The sequence below is a fragment of the Raphanus sativus genome, chromosome 5 (assembly GCF_000801105.2).
Source record: "Raphanus sativus cultivar WK10039 chromosome 5, ASM80110v3, whole genome shotgun sequence".
NCBI classification, from domain to species: domain Eukaryota; kingdom Viridiplantae; phylum Streptophyta; class Magnoliopsida; order Brassicales; family Brassicaceae; genus Raphanus; species Raphanus sativus.
Genome location: NC_079515.1, coordinates 19,056,460 through 19,077,440, shown reverse-complemented (window position 1 = coordinate 19,077,440; position 20,981 = coordinate 19,056,460). Strand labels below are relative to the sequence as shown.

The window sequence follows — 20,981 nt, the reverse complement described above, 5'->3', positions numbered from 1 at the left end:
TGCGGGCAACCACCTAGTAACTTTTAAATAAAGTAATAGTTAATTGGAATAAACCTTTATCAACTGGTCATATTTCTAATTTAATAGAATAGATGTTTTAGCTGTATACAAACTTAAATTAGGAATAGATCATAGTTAACCGAACTGTATTTGTTTAATAAAATTTGGAATGCAAAAGTAGTCATAGAAAATGAACAACGTGGTAGGAGAAGTAGTCATAAATGTCGAAAAGTATTTTTATTTGAAAAAACATGGATATGGTAATCTGGATATATGTATTGTGGATAGCGGAAACTTGGATAGAAAGATTGGAATGCACAATTATAAGTTTGTGACTAATTCAAGATGTTTTATATGCACAATCGAGAAGTTTTGTGTGTTTATGTTTAAGAATGCATTCGTTTCATCAGGATTTGATTGAACACGAAGTAATGGATCGTGTGGACAGTATCATGTGGACATGTTAATGTGGATTTGTTATTTTGGATAGTCAAACATTAGGAGTGAAATCTTTGTCAAAAAAAAAAAAAAAAAACATTAGGAGTTTAATATACGTTAATCTTAATAATACTCCGTAAACAAACTCACCAAATCTCATTTGCGTGTGATTATAAAGAAATATAAGAGAAATGTGATAAGATTGTATTAACTTATTATTATCTAAAAATTATTATTTGCCATTATATTTTTTCTTTCTAATATGTAAAAACATATATGATATATGAAAATGTGTATTTTTCATATCTATGTATATACATATATATAGTATATATATGTATATATATTCTTTGATATTTTATAAAATTTTGAACTTTAATTTATTAGTTTACTTTTATGGATATAGAAGATGTGGATATGAGTTTTGTTAGTAAGAGAATTGTTACTAGAGGCTGTAGTATATAATTAGAAGTTTGGAGCGAAATCAATAGGATCTATAGAAAATAAAAGAATTTTGGGGTCAAATTGTAAATAGCCAAAACTTATAAGACCAAATGTGTAAAAAAGGAATTTGACCACGGTTGTTGCTACAGCTTTCTCTGCAACTGAATCAGTGACGAACAGTCCCAGAGTGACGACCACCGTGAGCTTTGTTCTCGCCTCAGCTTGGTTGCATAGAGCCAAGGAAAGACAACTGACTGAACGTGTAATTGATAAGTCAAAATATGACTACATGTAATTTTTTCTTAAAAATTTGGTGGTTTTGTGAATTTGTGACGATACGAAATACAGTCAAGGTTCAACAGTTATCCAATGTATTGTACATTTCGAGATTACTCACTTGTGAATTTGTTTTCTTTTTTATTTTTGTACATTTATCTTACCGTATTTGTGAGAATTATTTTTTCAAGAATCCATCAAAAATAATTAGGAAACATTTGCTGAGAGATGAAATGAGATAAGGATATGCGATGCTGAGCTTCCAGTCTCCATCTCCTTTCTTCTTCTCCGGCCAAAACCAGACCACAACTTCTTGCTTGCCTCGTGCATCCACCGAACTAACTTCTTTTCCTTCTTCATCGCTAATCCCTTACCGTTTCATCCTTCTCCGTCACGCTCACAGTTCCTGGGGCCATATTTCCCTGAAAGGTACTCTTTCTTCTCTTTCTCTCATCTCATTAATCAAAATCTCTCTCTCTCTCTCTCTCTCTCTCTCTCTCTCTCTCTCTCTCTCTCTCTCTCTCTCTCTCTCTCTCTCTCTCTCTCTCTCTCTCTCTCTCTCTCTCTCTCTCTCTCTCTCTCTCTCTCTCTCTTAAAAACACGCATTGATAATAGTCGATCCTTTGAGTCATGTGTTGTAATAGGGTATAGCATTGACTATCTAGCCTCTGGAACTTTCTTGTTCTTCTACGCAGCATTATCAATATAAACCAAAACCATAAATTTTTAATACTAACTTCAATATAATTAACCCCAGACTTTCAAATATGCAATTTAGTCCATGTTTTGGTGGAAAACTTTAGCGTTTTGAACATGGTGCGGTCCCTCAAATTTTTTATTTCATTTATCATCCTAAAATCTCCAAATTTGCATTTTATCCCCTGTAATATGCAATGAACAAACAAATGCTATATATACTCTTAAATGAAACCTAAAATGATTTAAAAGAACCAAAAATATTCAAATGAATAGGTGTACATCTACAAATGAACTCAGATATCAAAAACATGTTCAATGTACAAATGAATTAGTGTACATGTAATTTTTTGTAACACAGTTGTACAGGTGGACAATAAAATTATGTGTACACATTGATGATATTTGAACGGGTATGTATATAACAAATTTATCAGGGTGGTCATATTATTCATTGCATGACCAGCAAGGAGAGTAGTATTGCATCGATGTGAGCATGCTGCAACGGAGAGTAGGAGATCATTGTAACAACGATGCGGAGGAGGAAGCTTGGTTGCATTTTTTTCTCTGCTTATGAGGAAGATAGAGACGTGACAGCAGTTGGCGGTGGTGCTATTGCAGGTGGGGGAAAGGCTCGGAGACGCCAACCATGTTGTATCCTGCCATAACTCTACATCTTTAAGTTTTTTACATTGGCTTCAAATGTAGGAGACTAAAAAGGAAACTAGAAGTTCATTAGGTTGACAGACAAACGCGATTTTATGATACATTTTTCTAATAATATAGAGTGTACACACGTGAAGATATACACATGTACACATGTGAAGTCTACATGTACACATGTAAAGATGTACACATGTATACATATAATCTTTGTACATATGTAAACATGTACACATTTTATCTTGAATATCATGACTCTCTAGTTTTTTTTAAAGTGAAATAATCTATTACAATTTTTAAATTGTTACATTTGTGATTTTTATTAGAACCGGTGTAATTTTTGAAAATCTCAAATGTATATTTTAAATTTGTATACCAGATTCAACTTTCTGAAAAAAAATCTCAAATTCTTAAACCATATCATACTACTTAAAAATGTGAATCTTTCATAAGATTTTAGCTATATATTAGTAGAAATTTGTTATTAATATGAGAATAATCGGAAATTAGTTTTGAATTTTTTTCTTAATATTTGTATGAAGTTGTTTGTATATTTATTAGTTCACGTGAAAGAAACAGTGAAGTTAACCGTGGCCCAGTGGTAATAGCAGAGTATGATTAACAACCCATCTTCAACGCACCTAATGCCTATTTCTTCCTAAATTACCTATTTTTGTGTTTTAATGTTGTTTTGGTTGCATCGTTCGTAAATATATCTGAAAATAATCAATTTCAAAATAAAAAGTGGTATTTTTACGAATCCATTTTTTCCAAATATGTCAAAATCACCACGGCAGCTCGCCGCTAAACTTTCTGCCGTCGCATTATCAGCTTCAATCCACTGTAGCGGTTCCGCTTGCGTCGAGACAAAAGCTCCTCTTGCGTCGAGTAACGGTTGCGTCTTTTTCATCCTTATCGTGGTATTTCCCATCGTTTCAAAGTTCATTATGTTTGTGGGGCCATTTAGTTAGAAAAATGAACTTAGTTTTGGTTTTTAGTCACAAAAATTACCTTAGTAGCAAGAAGTGACTTAGAATGTAATAAAAAGATAAAAGTTATCCTAAAGTGAAAATAACTCACCTACTTAGAACGATTCCGTCACTTTAAAAATCCAATTTAAAGTATATTGTTCATAATGTCTTTATTTATGTTTTCCCCTAATTTTTTTCAAATATTGTTGAAAATCAATATTATAATCATCCAGTCGAACAAAAATAATTTATTTGTTTTATTTACTGAAAAATAATTTATTTGTTACCAAATTTTTTCTATATATTATTTAAAACAAATTAACATCGCATTGGGTAATGGTAAAATTTCAATTTTAATACTAAATTCCAATATATGTTGAAAGTAAGATACTTAAATTATAAATAAATACATATTAAAAATTCAATTTGGATTTATTTTAAGATAATTTTATGGTTTAATTGGTTCGGTCAAATGAATAAATAGCAAGTGGATTCTTCTTTCAATGTATATTTTAAAAAATTGTTTGATACCTTCAAGTAATTTCTGTTTTAATATTTTAATTTTCTTTTGTTTCAGATGAGAGGATGTTTTCAATTTTCAAATGTAATTTTACCAGTTTTGTTTTGTTTTATGAACATCTGCATTACACAGTCTGTGTTATTATTTGTTAAATTGTTTAACTAGATAATTTTTAATTTTTATTAAGATAGTTAAAAAATCAATAATTTTAAATTTATGTGTTCAGTCCTACAACATAAGGTAATTTAAAAAACAGGTAGAGTGTTGAAAATTTAAAATGTACTCATAAACTAGAGGAAGTATTTGCATTTTAAATCATTCAGATTTAATTAAACAGTCTTCAGAATTCCAAAAATTCCTAGCTTCCCTCTTGAAAACCGAAGCTCATATCATTTTCGTTACTCTTACAGTTGGTTAGAAGCACCACACGACAAATGCGTTGTTCCACTCAGAAACCCTTTTATCTTTCAATTTTATTCACCTGTTTTTTTTGGTTTCACACAGAAAATTAAAATAATTTTTATCAGATGAGCTTTTGTTTTTATAACGAAAGTTTTATGGCATACACACACACACATCATCATCACCATCAATTTTTATAGTCACTTCTATCACAAGAATCGTGTTCATTTTGTGATTGCTGCTGTGCCATTAAAAGCCATTTAATAACAATTAAAGTGTTGCAGGCAAACCTACCGGTTTTCTCCACCATACATTAACCTGAAAGAAAAGAAACAATCTAAACAGCGTCACTTGCGTTTCAAACACACAACAATATAAATTAATTTGACATGACGCTGATTCAGAGGCGTACCAAATCGGTTATCTATGTTTAAGACTGATGTTATAAGGAAAAAAAAAACTAGTTCACAAATCTTATGTGAAGATAATTTATTTGAAACATTTGCATGATATATTAAAGTTAGTTGGAACATAAACAAATTAAGAAAGCAGGTCCTTGATTACTCGGAACGATTATGTGGATTGAGATTAAGCCCACCTCTCTCGGGATTATTGACTCGGTTGGATATTTATACATGTGGCTCAACATCCTCACTATATTTAGATAAATATAGATCACAAAGTATGTATATAAACATCCTAGAAACACAACTTTAAAGCAAAAAAATAACAACAAATACATGGCAGAGACTCAAGGAAAGGTCATCACTTGCAAAGGTAAGTAAAGTACTCATCAATCTGACTATTTCTTATCATATGGTGATGATGATGATGATGATGATGATGCATGTATGTAGCTGCTGTGGCATGGGGTCCAAAAGAGCCGCTTGTAATACAAGAAATATGCGTAGATCCTCCTCAGAAAATGGAAGTTCGGGTTAAAATCCTTTACTCCTCCATTTGTCACACCGATCTCGGAGCTTGGACCGGAGTGGTAATGCATGCACCTAGATTCAAATCATGATTCTTGATTAACATTGTAATCTAATTAGAACATAATTTTTTTTTGTATTAAAGAACGAAGCCGAACGAGCATTTCCTAGGATTCTTGGCCATGAAGCTGTTGGGTATATAACCAGTCCAAATCGTGATATATCCGTCGTATTTAAAACCTACCCATGACGCTAATTTTTGTTTTTCTTTGGGAATATAATAGGATAGTTGAAAGTGTAGGAGAAGGAGTAAAAGATGTGAAAGAAGGAGACTATGTGATTCCCACTTTTAATGGAGAATGTGGTGAATGTAGAGTGTGTACGAATGGAGTAAGTAATCTCTGTGAGAGATATAAAGTTGATCCAATGAAAAGACTTATGGTTAATGATGGAGGGACGAGATTCTCAACCACCACAAACAAGGAAGGTGGTTCGAGCCAGAAGCAACACGTTTATCACTTCCTTAACACATCCACGTTCACTGAATACACCGTCTTGGACTCTGCTTGCGTCGTCAAGATCGATCCTAATGCTCCTCTCAAGCAAATGAGCCTCTTGAGCTGTGGTGTCTCCACTGGTTAGTTAATATCTCTTAAATAGCAACTAAAATCATGGATTTGAGTACATATGTTCTTAAACATTGATGAGTTTTTTATTTTCTTCTTGGGATTTTTGAATCCAAATGTCATTATTATCTCCGTTTAGGGATCTAACTAATCTTTGGGAGTAGCTAGGGAACACAAGAGGATAGATCACCTTTCTTTCAGAAACACAATTTATTTCTCCTTGTCTCTTTCAAATATGGTAGGTGTGGGAGCAGCTTGGAACACTGCCAATGTGAAGGAAGGAACAACCACTGCTGTCTTTGGATTGGGTTCTGTTGGACTCGCGGTAAGATTAAATTTAACAAATCTATTCAAGCACCCTATTTATTTTTAATATATGTATAATCAAAATAATGTATTCATAAATTATTTTGTTAATGAGAACTGAAGGTTGCTGAAGGTGCAAGAGCAAGAGGTGCTTCTAGGATTATTGGTATTGACGCTAATGCTTCCAAATTTGAGAAAGGTGTATACTTTCTATTCCAAATCTTTTAAATCAGTTTTAGTATGTTTTTTTTTGGTTTGTAAACTAAAAAATAAAATTGAAATGTCATCTAATTTGATTTGATACGTCTTGTTTGAAGTCTAATTCGAATGTCCAAGTAAATGCTGGATGAAACTAATATTAGTTTCAATAGATTAACATAACTTTTTCATTTTTGGTATTGACATAGAATAAAATCAACATTTCGAAGTAAAGCAAATGCATTATAACTTTTATGAATTAATACTAGATTTTGATATATTAACAGAATTTCCAAGTTCTGAATTAATTTTTGATAATTTTTGGATAAAATAATATCTCTCTAGATTAATAAATATAATGGTCACAAAGTTGCTAATCTATTGAAGTATTTCATTTGATTAAAATCGTCCTTGCAATAAATTTAAACTTTATACGCGGTTTTCAGTTATGAGTGAACATAGCTAACATATTACTCCAATTCATTATTGCAGGTAAACTGATGGGTGTAACAGACTTCGTAAACCCTAAAGACTTAACAAAGCCAGTACATGAGGTACAATCAATTTCATATTACAACAAATCATCATGATACAAATTAACTTAGTAATTAATTATTAAATGATTTAAACTATTGTGATGTGATCATATATATGAAAACAAAAGAGGATTCGAGAGCTAATGAGTGGAGGCGTGGATTATAGCTTCGAATGTACAGGAAACGTCGATGTTCTTCGCGAAGCCTTTTTATCCACTCAAGCTGTAACTCTCTTACAAATACTATCATTTGAGATCAACAATTTAATTTGTTTACTTGATCAAATTAAATTAGTTACTTAAGAAACAAGTAAATGTGATAGGGTTGGGGATCGACGGTGCTTGTAGGAATATATCCGACACCAAAAACATTGCCCCTTCATCCAATGGAGCTTTTTGACGGCCGCACAATCACCGGTTCTATATTCGGTGGTTTCAAGCCCAAATCTCAGCTTCCAAATTTTGCTCAACAATGCATGAAAGGGGTCTGAGTTTCATCTACATATTCCATATACTATAACATTCTTTAAATCGAATTATTATTTTTTCTAATGAGATTAGTTTGAATTTTTTAAGTGCAGGTTGTGAAATTAGAACCTTTTATTACCAATGAGCTTCCATTTGAGAAGATAAACGATGCGTTTCAGCTGCTTCGCGATGGAAAATCTCTTCGTTGTCTTCTCCAAATCTCTAAATTTCTCAAGAAATGATTCTACGTACCTTCCCAAAGGTTACTATTATATAATCAACAAGCACTTCTCTTTTTATCATAAATTTATGTTTATCATCAATAGTTCGATGAAAAATTATTATTCGTGCTCAGATATTATTTAATTTGACTAAACTCAAAAATGATCTCGTTCATTGTGAGAACCGAGAAACTTTCATACTAATCAAAATTTCTAATGGAACCGTAAATTTTCATAAAACTGGGATTTTTGTTTTTGCGACAGCCAGCGACAAATAATCAAAAAAAAATGTCGGATAAAATATGTTAATAAAAAGTGAACGTAAAAACGAATAGACTTTATTCCAAATTTTAGCAAAAGCATTCCAGAGATAAGACCGTATGTGAGGCTCGTCTGGAAGCAAGACTATAACTGAACTGAATAAAAAAGGTTCTGCAAACTAGATTAACGACCTAAGTTTAAAATAGTCACATGCAGTTGTAACATAACTGGTTTAGCGAAAAATAGCAGGAGTCGAAAATCAGTTGCTAATCAATCACAAAATAGTACTGACTGATTTACAACCTTTTGAATTTGTGACAAAACAACTTGCGACTATGTTGATCATGTTAAGACAGACGGGTTTACAACCTAAAACTAATTGGTGATAAGTAGAATGGCACATCCACTTTATATTTTATTAAGGATCCCTTCTAATATCCGATGTGGCTCTCTGAACGTCAATTTCGGAATAATCGGGCAAATATCGATGGACCAAATATGGACCAGATCGATGTGGATCGGGTTGGACTGCGTAGATCGGACTCTGATACCATATTAAGCTAGATGGGCTTCCTACCTAAAACCAATTGGTGATAAATGGAATGGACTATCCACCTTATATATTACTAAGGATCATTTTCAATACCAGTTGTGAGACCTTTGTCCATAATAGATCAGTCCCAAAACAATAAAAATAGTATATTTTTGAACTATTGACATTGTTATCAGTAATTGCATATTTTCTTGTAGTATATGGTTGGGTTAATATTTCAACGAAGGCCGTTGCGTCTGGGATTCCTAGAACCAGTAGCAGGACACGGTGGGAGTTCTATAATGAGTAGACACGTATTCACAACATTGCAGTATTCTGAACTCCAGGTCGAACACGGGGGAGCAGGTGGTTGCAGATTTTCGGAGATGTGTCTTATGTAGTCTTATTTTGTCGGATAACTGGCTTGTATCATAAAAATTCGACATTTATCCATGGCGCGTAGTGTGCATGATATGTCCAATAACTACGTAGCTCAAATAAATCAGATAGTGGTTAATTACGTCAGTATGAGCATGGGTTTGTTGATAAAAAAAAGAGCATGGGTTTACAGGAAAACATGCTGTTGTTGGAATTGCTTGACATGCAAATCTCCATCTGCTTCACCAAACCAACCAATGCAGTTTCACTTATTAACTACTATGGGCCTTTTGGCTAATCAATTAAGCACTAATTAGTTATTCTTCTTAAAACTTTATTTAAATGGATAGTATAGTTCTCCCTTTTTGGCTCACCACTCGCACCAAATGCAACTATAACCATAAGTTCATTACATTCAAATGTATAAATCAACTAGACGTGGAGTAATTTTTAATAATCCCGTACGTGGAAGAGCCGAATATTCTTATTGTTTAATATATTCACATACTACAGTCTACAGTGATCGTCATGATTGAAGTCAAACTGGCTTGAACCTATTTTGTTATTTGTTTTGTTTTTTAACATTTGAACCTATTTTGTTTCAGGAGCATACTTCTTTTCTTCTTCTTTTTTGCAACTCTTACAGTGATCACTTCAACCAAACCGGTTAAACGACAACCAGAACCAACATTAACCTTCTTCTTTTTGTCTGTCAATACTTATTGTAAAGCTTTAGCATTATCTTGGATACTTAGTTTATTCCTTATTCCAATTTAATAACCATATAAAATAAACTATTTTAAAACTATTTTTCAATTAATAACATCCGTGTGAACATGGGAAGTGATTTAACAAAAGAGAGTGACCAAATTGGCAGCTCAATACTAGTATGGGAACAAATTACGAGGTGAAACTTCACATTCAACTCGATTACAATTAGATTAAATAAATGAAAAAGCGAAGATGGGGAGGTCAAATATGGCTAATCATTATGTGATGTTAGTTAATCCATCAATTATCTACCGAAAAGCATGATTAAGCATAGAATTTAGGGAAATAAAACATCATTATTAATGTTGAAGCACAAAGATCCCATCAACAGACAGATGATAAGAACAGTGTTTGTAGGGTTATACCTTTTAATATATAAATAATAATGTAATAGCTAGAAAACGATTAAAATGCCATTACTTCAACCTTTAAATATTATCTGAGAATACTTTTCTCCACAATTAACTCCATAACTGATCATATGCACATATTTTTTGTTAAACTGTTGAACATTTATTTATATATTAACATATATTTATATTTGTGTAAATATTTTTGCTAATTCAAATATGTGGGTACAATAATAATATTTTTGCTAATTCAAATATGTGGGTGCAATAATCCAACCGTCGCCTTTTTAGTTGGGAATCCAACCTGTCACTCCCACTTTCCTACTGCCCATTTTTTTTATCTAAGTCCTACACTCCATTACATTTTTTTTGCAAGAATAGTAATTAAAGAAATAACTCCTCGAGATTATTTTGTAAATCAAACGAGCTACATGTAGAGCACAATGGTATACGCAATGACCAATCCCTTCGTTCCTAACATTGTAAATCCTTGTTTGGAAAAGCAATTGGGGTCTTATGATCGGTAGCTGTTTAGTTTTGGAAAAGCAATCTAGTGTTTCTTCAGTCTTTCAGAATCATTGCAGATATAATTATAGAACAGTCACACACACGACTGCACACACGTCGTAATTTTTTTTTGTTTTCGAATTTAATTTAACATTCTTTAAAGAAAATGTAAGTGTTGAAGTGATTGATCAGAGTTAAAATAAGAAAATTAGATTGTCTGGATTGTTTAAATATTTCTTATTTTAGGTGAATAGCTTGAAATAGACATGCATTGGGGACTGGGCAGAGATGAATATGATGAAATGAAGGTGGAGTGTCACACTTTATCACCTCTTACCAATTAGATCATTAATTATCTTGGAAAGATGCTGGCAAAAATAACCAAGTAATCTAGCGGTTCCTACATGAGGAAAAATTAACATATACTCTTTCCGTTTCGAATTATATGTCGTTTTAGAGCAAAATTTTTGTTTCAAAATAAGTGTCGTTTTATGATTTCAATACAAAATTTATTAACTTTTTATTCTAAGCTATTTTTCTATTGGTTGAAATCTGGTTAGCTGTATTGGTAATGATATTTTTATCTAGTAAATATACAAACTTAAATATTTTATTAATCTGTATGTCGAAGTCTAGAACGACAAATAAAATAAAACGGAAGGAGTATATCTGAAACCATTTCCAGTGTGTAATTTTATTTTATTTTAATAAGGAAATTCTATTTTAATGTCTGAAACCATTTCCAATCATTAGTTTTATTTTATCTTGGAAAGCAATTCTAAATTTAATAAACAATTCAGTTGATCAAAAAAACAAATAAAGCAATTCTAATAAAAAAATTTTATTATAGTTATTATATCTGGAATGAAAAAATTAATTAATGCGTAAAATTTAAAATACTGAGTATGATTATTTCATTTTTTTAGAGTAAGATTAAGTTTTACTTCATTATAAAGTAGAATTGAAAAACATTCACTCAAAAATAGAATTTTGTAAAATAAAAAGATTGAAAATGCTCTAAAATTCAAATCAGTGATCACGTTTTTAAACGTGAAATTATCTAATAATTTAAACTGGATCAGTCAAACTTGTGTCACATTTTAAATACATTAAAAATAAAGTGAGTAAATTACCAGACTATAAAATTCATCCTGGATAATGGTAACTCAGAATTTATTGAAGGCTGAGGAAGAAAATGAGGTATTGGAACTCAATTTATCGAACACTGAAGAAAAAAATGAGGTATTGAAACTCAATGTAACTAAACTTCAACCATTTGCTTAGATGATAAAAGTTCTCAAGAGATATGTCATCTTATATGATAATTGATAACATGTCATGTAGCGATAAAAAGAATTTGATATAGCTTAATAAGAGATGCGATAATTATTATCCACGATATGAAGAAAAAGAAGAGTCTGTTATTCACGCCATCTTCAAATGCTCGTCATCTTTACAAGCTTGGTCCCTATTAACAACACCAATAAGTTCAGATATCTTTCTGGTTCTGAGTAATTATGCTAGTATAGATTATTTATTCGGAAGAAAAAATATCATTGTCGAACCAGAATTAGACATAGATCCTTATCTTTGAATAATCTGGTATATTTGGAAGACCCGAAATGACAAATTCTTTAGGGGAATAGACATAGATCCATCTGAGATAGTTCATTATGCATAGAATGAATGTCAAAACTTGTTTAATTCAAACGAGATGGCGTCACCTATTCCATAAGAGCATAGTGTCAAGGAACCTCAAATCTTAAGATTGGGTAATATCTGTATGATAGATGGGTTTTGGACATCCACAACACAGTTCAACGGGTGTAGATGAGTTTGGATGGATAGCTTGGAGAATGTTAAACTTATGGGGACACAAAATTATCTACGGCGAGAATCGGCCTTGCATTCAGAAGTGAAAGCACTATGATGGACGATGGAGAGTATGTTTCAACACTCGGCATGTCAGAGATTTGAGACGGATTGTAAGGATTTGATCTCTATGAATAAGGAGTCTCATGCTTGGCCAAACTTTCCAACATAACTGAAGAGGATAGAAACTCTGCAGATATGCTTCCAAGAATTCAAGATCATTCATATTCCAGGAGTACAAAATCAGATTTCGGATTTTATTAACTAGGACTGCATGGTCTGTCCATATAGAGCTTTGTTTTATTGTTTGTTCTATTCCGACGCAGACCACCTCAAGTTTGAATAATAAAATAGCCATTCGTTGTCAAAAAAAAAGTTCATCCTGAAAATTTTGCAGATAATAAAAGTCCAAATCATGTAATTACAACAATACTAGAAATCCTAACAACTTAAGTTCCTTTTCTAGATACCCATTATTTTATAAGGCTAGGTGACTAGGTAATGCAAGATACTACAATTAAAATTTCTGAGATATATGTAATCTTGTGATATATCTTTTTTTGATGTATCTTTGATTAGACAACAATATCTAAATTGGAATATTCAAACTATCATCCTTTTATTATTTAAATAGTTTATACTTGGTATATATATTTTTTAATAAATCGAAGTTATAATAATAAATAAATCGATTATCGCTAAGGATTATATTTAGTTTATAAATATTTTAGTAAAACTGAGAGTTTCTTTTTTTTTTTGGGTATTAGTTGGTTGGATGATTAAGTGATAAAGATTACTTTCTCAGACATTTGAACATTTAACAGTAAAAGAGCTTAAATTTTAAGTTATTTTCTTGAGATAATGAGAGAATTATTCTTATAATCTTTGAGTTCGTAAGAACATGTTCGAACAATAATTAATATTAGAGCAACGTCATAATACAAAAAGTGAGCAATGGGAGATATTACGAATGAAGATTCTTATCAAAGTATAAAAAGTCTGGAAAATCATGGAGAGTGAAACAAATGAGAGTGATAAAAACGACATGGCTATATCTCTCCTCTTCCAATCCATTACATAAACGTTTATTTTACGAGTAGGAGAACTTGAACCTGCAAAGAAAGTGTGGGACGCGATTAAAGCTCGACATCTAGGAGCATATAAAGCCAGAGAAGCTAGGATACAAACCCTAATGACAGAATTTGATAGTTTGAAGATGAGGACACCGAAATAATCGATGAATTCGTTGGTAAGTTATCATAAATAACTTTGAAATCTGCTGCATTAGGAGATAACATTGAAGAACTAAAACTAATTAACAAATTTCTCAAAATGCTTCCCCGAAAGAAATATATACACTATTGGCATCCCTTGAGCAAATTCTCGATTTAAAAATCACAAGCTTCGAAGGCATCATTGGCTGTGTAAAAGCTTATGAAGAACAGATTGGTGAAGACAAGGAAGAAGGTCAAAAGATCAAAGAAAGTTGATGTATGCAAACTCGGAGACACAACATACTCAGTCAAATCGTGAGTATAAAGGAGATTATCGAAACATGGGTCGAGGAGGACGTTTATATAATAGAGGAAGAGGTCGTGAAAGATCATTCCGAGCCATTGATCTCTCAAAAATCACTTGTTTTCGTTGCGATAAAGACGGACTCTTTGCTTCTATTTGCCCCGAAAGACTACCAAAACTTCAGGAATCATATGAGAACAAACACGATGACACACAAGAGGCTGATGACTTAATGATGCATGAGGTAGTCTATCTTAATGAAAAAACATGAAACCAAAAGAATTTGGAGCATGTTCCGATAATGATAAAATATGGTACCTGGATAATGGGGTAAGTAATCATATGACTAGTAAGTGTTACTACTTAAAAAATATTGACGAGACAATTACATGGAAGCTAATATTTGGTGATGATTCAATAATAGGCATCAAAGGCAAATGATCAATACTATTTATAAGTCAAACCATAGAGAAAAAGATGCTAGCCGGTATGTACTTCATACCAGATCTCAAAAGCAATATCACTAGTTTTGGACAGGCCATTCAGTTAGGATGAAAGAAAAAAATCTCACACTCCATGAAAAATAAGGAAACCTCATTGTACAAGCGAAAAGATCAAAGAATCGACTATACAAAATTCTGATGAATATTGTAAACGCTAATTGCTTTCAGCTCATTACTCAAACCGATTCTAGTAATGGCATGCAATGCTGAGACATATTGGAGAAAACACAATGAGATCAATAGTGAAAGATCATCTGGTAATATGATTACCAAACATTACCGTCGAGAGTGAAACATGTGCATCGTGCTTACTTGGAAAACAAGCAAGACGCTTGTTTCCAAATTCAACAACGTATCGAGCCACACAAGCACTTGAACTTACACATGGCCACTTATGTTGACCCATTACACCTCCTACAGCCGGGAAAACAGATGTGTATATATACATACATACATACATATACATATATATATATATATATATATATATATATGACTATTCACGTCAAATGTGGTTGATATTCTTGAAAGAAAAGGGCGAAGCCTTCGACAAGTTTAAGAAATTTAAAACAATGGTCAAAAGAGAAACAAAGGAGACTATTAATCATTTTAGAACGGACATGCGAGGCGAGTTTATATCCATTGAATTCAGGTCGTTTTGCGAAACCTCATGAATAAACATCTATCTAACTTCTCCCTCTTCTCCTTAACATAAATGAGTAGTAGAACGTCGAAACAGAATTCTGTTGGAGATGACTAGAAACATACTAAAAATATGAACGTATCAAATTATTTATGGGGAGAAGGAGTTAGGCATGACAAAAGTCTTATCAATATAGTCGCAACTAGAGTGTTGAATTCACAAACGCCATATGAAGCTCTCAAAGGTAGAAATCCGAATATTGAACATCTTCGAGTATTCAGGTTGTTGGCTATTAGGGTTCTAACCCGAATAGTGGTGAATTATATATTTGGATAATGATTGAATCGCGCACGAGGTCACTTTCTTTAAAGAGTATTTCGACCCTATTCCAAACCTTGGGTTACACGAAATCCCTTTGTAGGATAAGACAATCAAAGTCTCACTCTTGTTCTAGGCTAAGATACAAGAGTAACAAATAAAGCTTTAGTGCTTATATGTGTTTCTTCAAAGATCTTTAATGATCTTTGAACAATGAATCTTTTTATCTCTCTCTCTTTTACTAACTACTAATCTCTTCTATTTGTTTCTGATTTTTCTATATCCATTTGCCAATGGCAACATCTCTTTATATAGAGAGTGAAGAGTTGCAACCAAGAGTTGCAATGGTTAAACCAAAAGTTGCAAAGGTTAATGAAGAGTTGCAATGGTTAAACCAAAAGTTGCAATGGTTAATGAAGAGTTGCAATGGTTAGATAAAGAGTTACAATGGTTGATCACCAAGAGTTGCAATAATAAATATGGTTATTCACCAAAGGTTGCAATCACCAATAGTTGCAATGTTTTGTTTTTATAGTTGCAACTGTTCATACAAACAATTGCAATGGTTCACTTGAAACATTACACCTATTCACTTAAATATATAACATTCCCCCCCCCCCCCCCCCCCCCCCCCCATTTAAGTGTAATCATAGATTTGTTAAATAAATTATACATATATCAAACTCATGCATAAATGAAAATGTTCGAATAATTGAATTTCCATCTTAGTGTACTACACATTCCAAATGTCCGAGAATCAAAATGTCCTACGGATTGAATCCTTCAACCCATTTTGGGCACATGAAGATAATACACACATGTGTTTCCACACTACTCTAAATGTTTATACTTGACACTATTATAAGCCATGTGTCCCTATCCATTCTTGAGCGCATACAAAGCCAAGTCCCAGCTTATTGAAGCGGCATCACTTCACACTCATACAGGTAAATACTTTCAGTCATGCACCTGCAAATGCATTTTTTCAAAGTATTTATTAAGATTAATATTTCAACCTATCTCTTTCTTGCAGGTCCAAGCACATACCTTGGGATGAAAAATAATAATAATAATAATAATGTGCTTCAATCTTTAAGTGTAGGCTTTCCACATTGAATTCAGCCTCTAACGTCGTATTAGAGGGGAATTGGGTATCCCACAATTAAAGATTTCAAATGGACTTTACACCCATCCCTTTAACAGACTTAATCACTAAGTCCCTAGCTAATCCTTTCGTCAAATGATCAGCTAAATTTTGTTGAGACCAAACAAACTCTATCGTAATCACCCCGTGAGTGATCAGCTCACGTACTGCGCTATGTCTAACGCCCAGGTGTCTAGACTTACCATTATACACTTGGCTATAGGCCTTAGCCAAGGTAGCTTGACTATCACAATGGATAGAAATTGGTGATACTGGTTTCGTCCACAATGGAATATCGTACACTAAATTTCTTAGCCATTCTGCCTCTTTACCAGCAGCTGCTAATGCTACGAATTCCGACTCCATAGTCGAACTTGTAATGCAAGTTTGCTTCTTGGAAGCCCATGAAATGGCACCTCCCCCAAGCAAAAACACCCAACCACTTGTAGAAGAATGATCTTCTATGTTGATAATCCAACTTGCATCTGAATATCCTTCTAGCACCGAAGAAAATCCGACATATGTCAAACCATAACTAATGGTTCCTTTCAAATACTTGAGCACTCTTTTTAAGGCTTGCCAATGTTGAGTACTAGGATTACTAGTGTATCTACTCAACCTCCCTACAGCGTAAGCTATATCTGGCCTAGTGCTCGTCATGGCATACATTAAGCAGCCAATAACTTGCGAATACTCGAGTTGTGATACTGCTTGTCCTGTATTAGGCATAAGCTTCACACTCAGATCCATGGGAGTGCTCATTGGAGAACAATTCTCACAATTGTACTTCTTAAGAACTTTCTCAATGTAATGAGATTGTGTCAAAGATAGTCCTTCGTGTTCACGTTTGATTCTAATTCCAAGAATCACATCCACCTCTCTCATATCTTTCATTGCAAAATTTGATGACAAAAATACTTTTGTAAGCTCTACTTGTCTAAGGTCAGTACCAAAGATTAACATGTCATCAACATACAAGCAAATGATTACTCCGTTTCCAGAATCATCAAATTTGCTATATAAACACTTATCTGCTTGGTTTAACTTAAAACCATTTGATAAGACAACCTCATCAAACCTTTGATGCCACTGCTTAGGTGCTTGCTTTAGCCCATACAATGATTTGATCAATTTACACACCTTATGCTCATTACCAGGCATAATAAAACCTTCTGGTTGCTTCATATACACCTCTTCTTCTAAAATACCATTTAAGAATGCTGTCTTAACATCCATTTGGTGAATCACAAGGTTTTTAATTGCTGCCAGAGCAATTAATAATCTTATAGAAGAGATCCTAGCGACTGGAGCATATGTATCGAAATAATCAATACCTTCCCTTTGTTTAAAGCCTTGAATAACTAATCGTGCTTTAAACTTGTCTATTGTTCCATCAACTTTCATCTTCCTTTTGAAGATCCATTTGCAGCCTAAAGGCTTGCAACCAGGTGGGAGATCCGATAAAATCCAAGTATTATTTCCCATGATGGAGTCCATCTCATCATTTATCGCTTCTTTCCAAAAAGCAACATCTTGAGACTTCATAGCCTCACTATAAGTTCTTGGATCATTATCAATATGATAACAATATGAGTGTTGGAGACCAATCTCATCTCTTGATCCTTCAACTAAATATGTTTGAAAATCAGGACCAAATGATTTCTCAATCCTTCCTCGCTTGCTCCTACGGAGCATAGGTGACATGTCAGGAGGCACAAAAGTTTCAGCTCCTTTATTAATTCCACTTGAACTTGGAACTAAGTCCTTTGGTATAGGTATAGATGAAAAACGATTTTCATCAAATATTGCATCTCTTGATTCAATTACAGTATGAACTGCTACTGAATCATTAGGTTCTATTACATAAAACCTATAAGCTTTGGAATGCTCTGCATATCCAATAAAAATGCAATCAATACCTCTCTCTCCCAAGGTTTTAATCTTGGGTTGGGGTAGTCTTACAACAGCCCTACATCCCCAAACTCGAAGATAATTCAAATTTGGTTTTCTCTTGTACCAAAGTTCATAAGGGGTAATTTTATTCTTTTTATTAGGAACTCTATTTAATAAATAACAAGCCGTTAACATGGCTTCTCCCCAAAATCCGTCACTTAATCCCGAGTAAGATAACATGGAATTAACCATTTCTTTTAGGATTCTATTTTTCCTTTCTGATACACCGTTTTGTTGTGGTGTATACGGAGCTGTAGTTTCATGTATAATGCCTACAGACTGAAAATATACAGGATCATAATACTCTCCACCTCTATCAGTGCGTAACTTCTTAATCAAACCATTTTGTTCTAATTCAACTTCAGTTTTATAAATCTTAAATTTATCTAGGGCCTCATCTTTAGCATGTAATAAATATACATAATAGAAACGAGAATAATCATCTATGAAAGTTGCAAAATACTTCTTGTTTCCTAAAGATGGTGTAGCATGCAAATCACATAGATCACTATGAATAAGTCCTAGCACTACGGAATTTCTTTCAATGCTTTTAAATGGTTGCCTAATTATTTTTGTTAACATACAAGTACTACATTTTTCTAAATTTATATCAAAAGTTGGAATTAACCCTTCTTTAGACATATTAATCATACGATTATAATGTACATGGCCTAATCTAGCATGCCACAAAGAACTATCATTTTTTCTAGAACTTGACATATAAACAGAATTGACAACTTTATTAATATTAAGCATAAACATTCGATTACAGAAATATCCAAATCCAACAAATACATCACACTTTGATAAGATATACTTATCGGATTCATACACTTGTTTAAAACCATATTTATTTAAAACACTACCAGAGACTAAGTTTTTCCTAATTCCATGTACATGAAGTACATCCTTGAGATCAAGGGTTTTTCCAGAACTAAACTCTAACACCACTTTTCCACGACCTAGGATAGGGGTAGTTGACTCGTTTCCCATATGAAGTACTCCATCTTGAACTTGCTCATAAGTAGTGAACCATTCACGATCCTTGCAAACATGTGTTGTTGCACCCGAGTCAATCCACCATGCCACTTCATCATCCTGCACATAAAATGCCTCATAAATCTTTGATACATAATTCACATTAACATATGGTTTAAAATCAGAGATTTGACCTTGATGAGTGGATGGACCTTGGTCCTTAGACACTTGTCCCAAACGGTTTTGTCCCGTTTTATTCTTATCCTTCCCTGCTCAGCAGTCACGACTTAAGTGACCCGGCTTGTTACAATTCCAACAAATGCTCTTAAACTTTTTGTTAGATCCATTGTAAGTGTTTTTATTAAAAGAGTGTTTCCTCTTTTTTTTATTCTTAGAACTCACACGTTCCTCCATCATATTGATGGAAGAAGTACTAGCCACATTATTTTTGGGTTTTTCTCCCTCTTGCGCTCTTAGAGAATCCTCTATGCGCAAATGGCTACCAAGTTGTACAAGAGACAACTCTTCCTTTTTATGTTTTAACATGTGTTTAAAATCTTTCCATGAAGGTGGTAACTTATCGATGATACTCGATACTGAGATGGATTCATCCATCTTCATGTTGTGTTGTGCAAATTGACCTAGTATACGAAGCAATTCATTGTATTGCTCCATAACTGGCCTAGAATCAGACATCTTGTAATTATTAAAATTACTAACAAGTAACTTCTTACTAGAAGCATCCTCAGCCATGTACTTTGATTCTAACGCATCCCACAACTCTTTTGCGGATTCGGCATTCTGATAAACATCAAAGAGAGAATCTGACATACCGTTGAGAATATGGCCACGGCATATGTAATCGTCGTTTTCCCATTTTTGTTGCTTCCTTGTCTCATCCAAAGACTCGTTTTCAGCATCCTCCGGTATAGTAGGCTTAGGCATACTTAGAACATACACTACATTCAGATTTGTGAGGAGAAAATGCATCTTCTTTTGCCATCTTCGGAAATCAACTCCCTCAAATTTATCTAACTTTCCAAACTTTGAGGTCATCTCTCGCACCGATACACCAGTCATAATTCACAAGAAAATACTCTTTAAGATTGTTGGCTATTAGGGTTCTAACCCGAATAGTGGTGAATTATATACTTGGATAATGATTGAATCGCGCACGAGGTCACTTTTCTTAAAGAGTATTTCGACCCTATTCCAAACCTTGGGTTACACGAAATCCCTTTGTAGGATAAGACAATCAAAGTCTCACTCTTGTTCTAGGCTAAGATACAAGAGTAACAAATAAAGCTTTAGTGCTTATATGTGTTTCTTCAAAGATCTTTAATGATCTTTGAACAATGAATCTTTTTATCTCTCTCTCTTTTACTAACTACTAATCTCTTCTATTTGTTTCTGATTTTTCTATATCCATTTGCCAATGCCAACATCTCTTTATATAGAGAGTGAAGAGTTGCAACCAAGAATTGCAATGGTTAAACCAAAAGTTGCAAAGGTTAATGAAGAGTTGCAATGGTTAAACCAAAAGTTGCAATGGTTAAT

The 20,981-nt window shown here is 33.2% G+C and overlaps 1 protein-coding gene across 1 annotated transcript; it reads left to right on the top strand.

The window, feature by feature from the left end:
* Positions 1 to 4,937: 4,937 nt before the first annotated feature.
* LOC108859611 (alcohol dehydrogenase-like 3) lies at positions 4,938 to 7,936 on the top strand. The gene is made up of 10 exons (XM_018633523.2): positions 4,938 to 5,187; positions 5,268 to 5,404; positions 5,488 to 5,537; positions 5,627 to 5,979; positions 6,211 to 6,293; positions 6,398 to 6,473; positions 6,965 to 7,026; positions 7,137 to 7,232; positions 7,331 to 7,492; positions 7,589 to 7,936. The coding sequence occupies exons 1-10, from the start codon at positions 5,151 to 5,153 to the stop codon at positions 7,715 to 7,717; spliced, it is 1,185 nt and encodes a 394-aa protein (XP_018489025.1). The 5' UTR covers positions 4,938 to 5,150; the 3' UTR covers positions 7,718 to 7,936.
* The last annotated feature ends 13,045 nt before the right edge of the window (positions 7,937 to 20,981 follow it).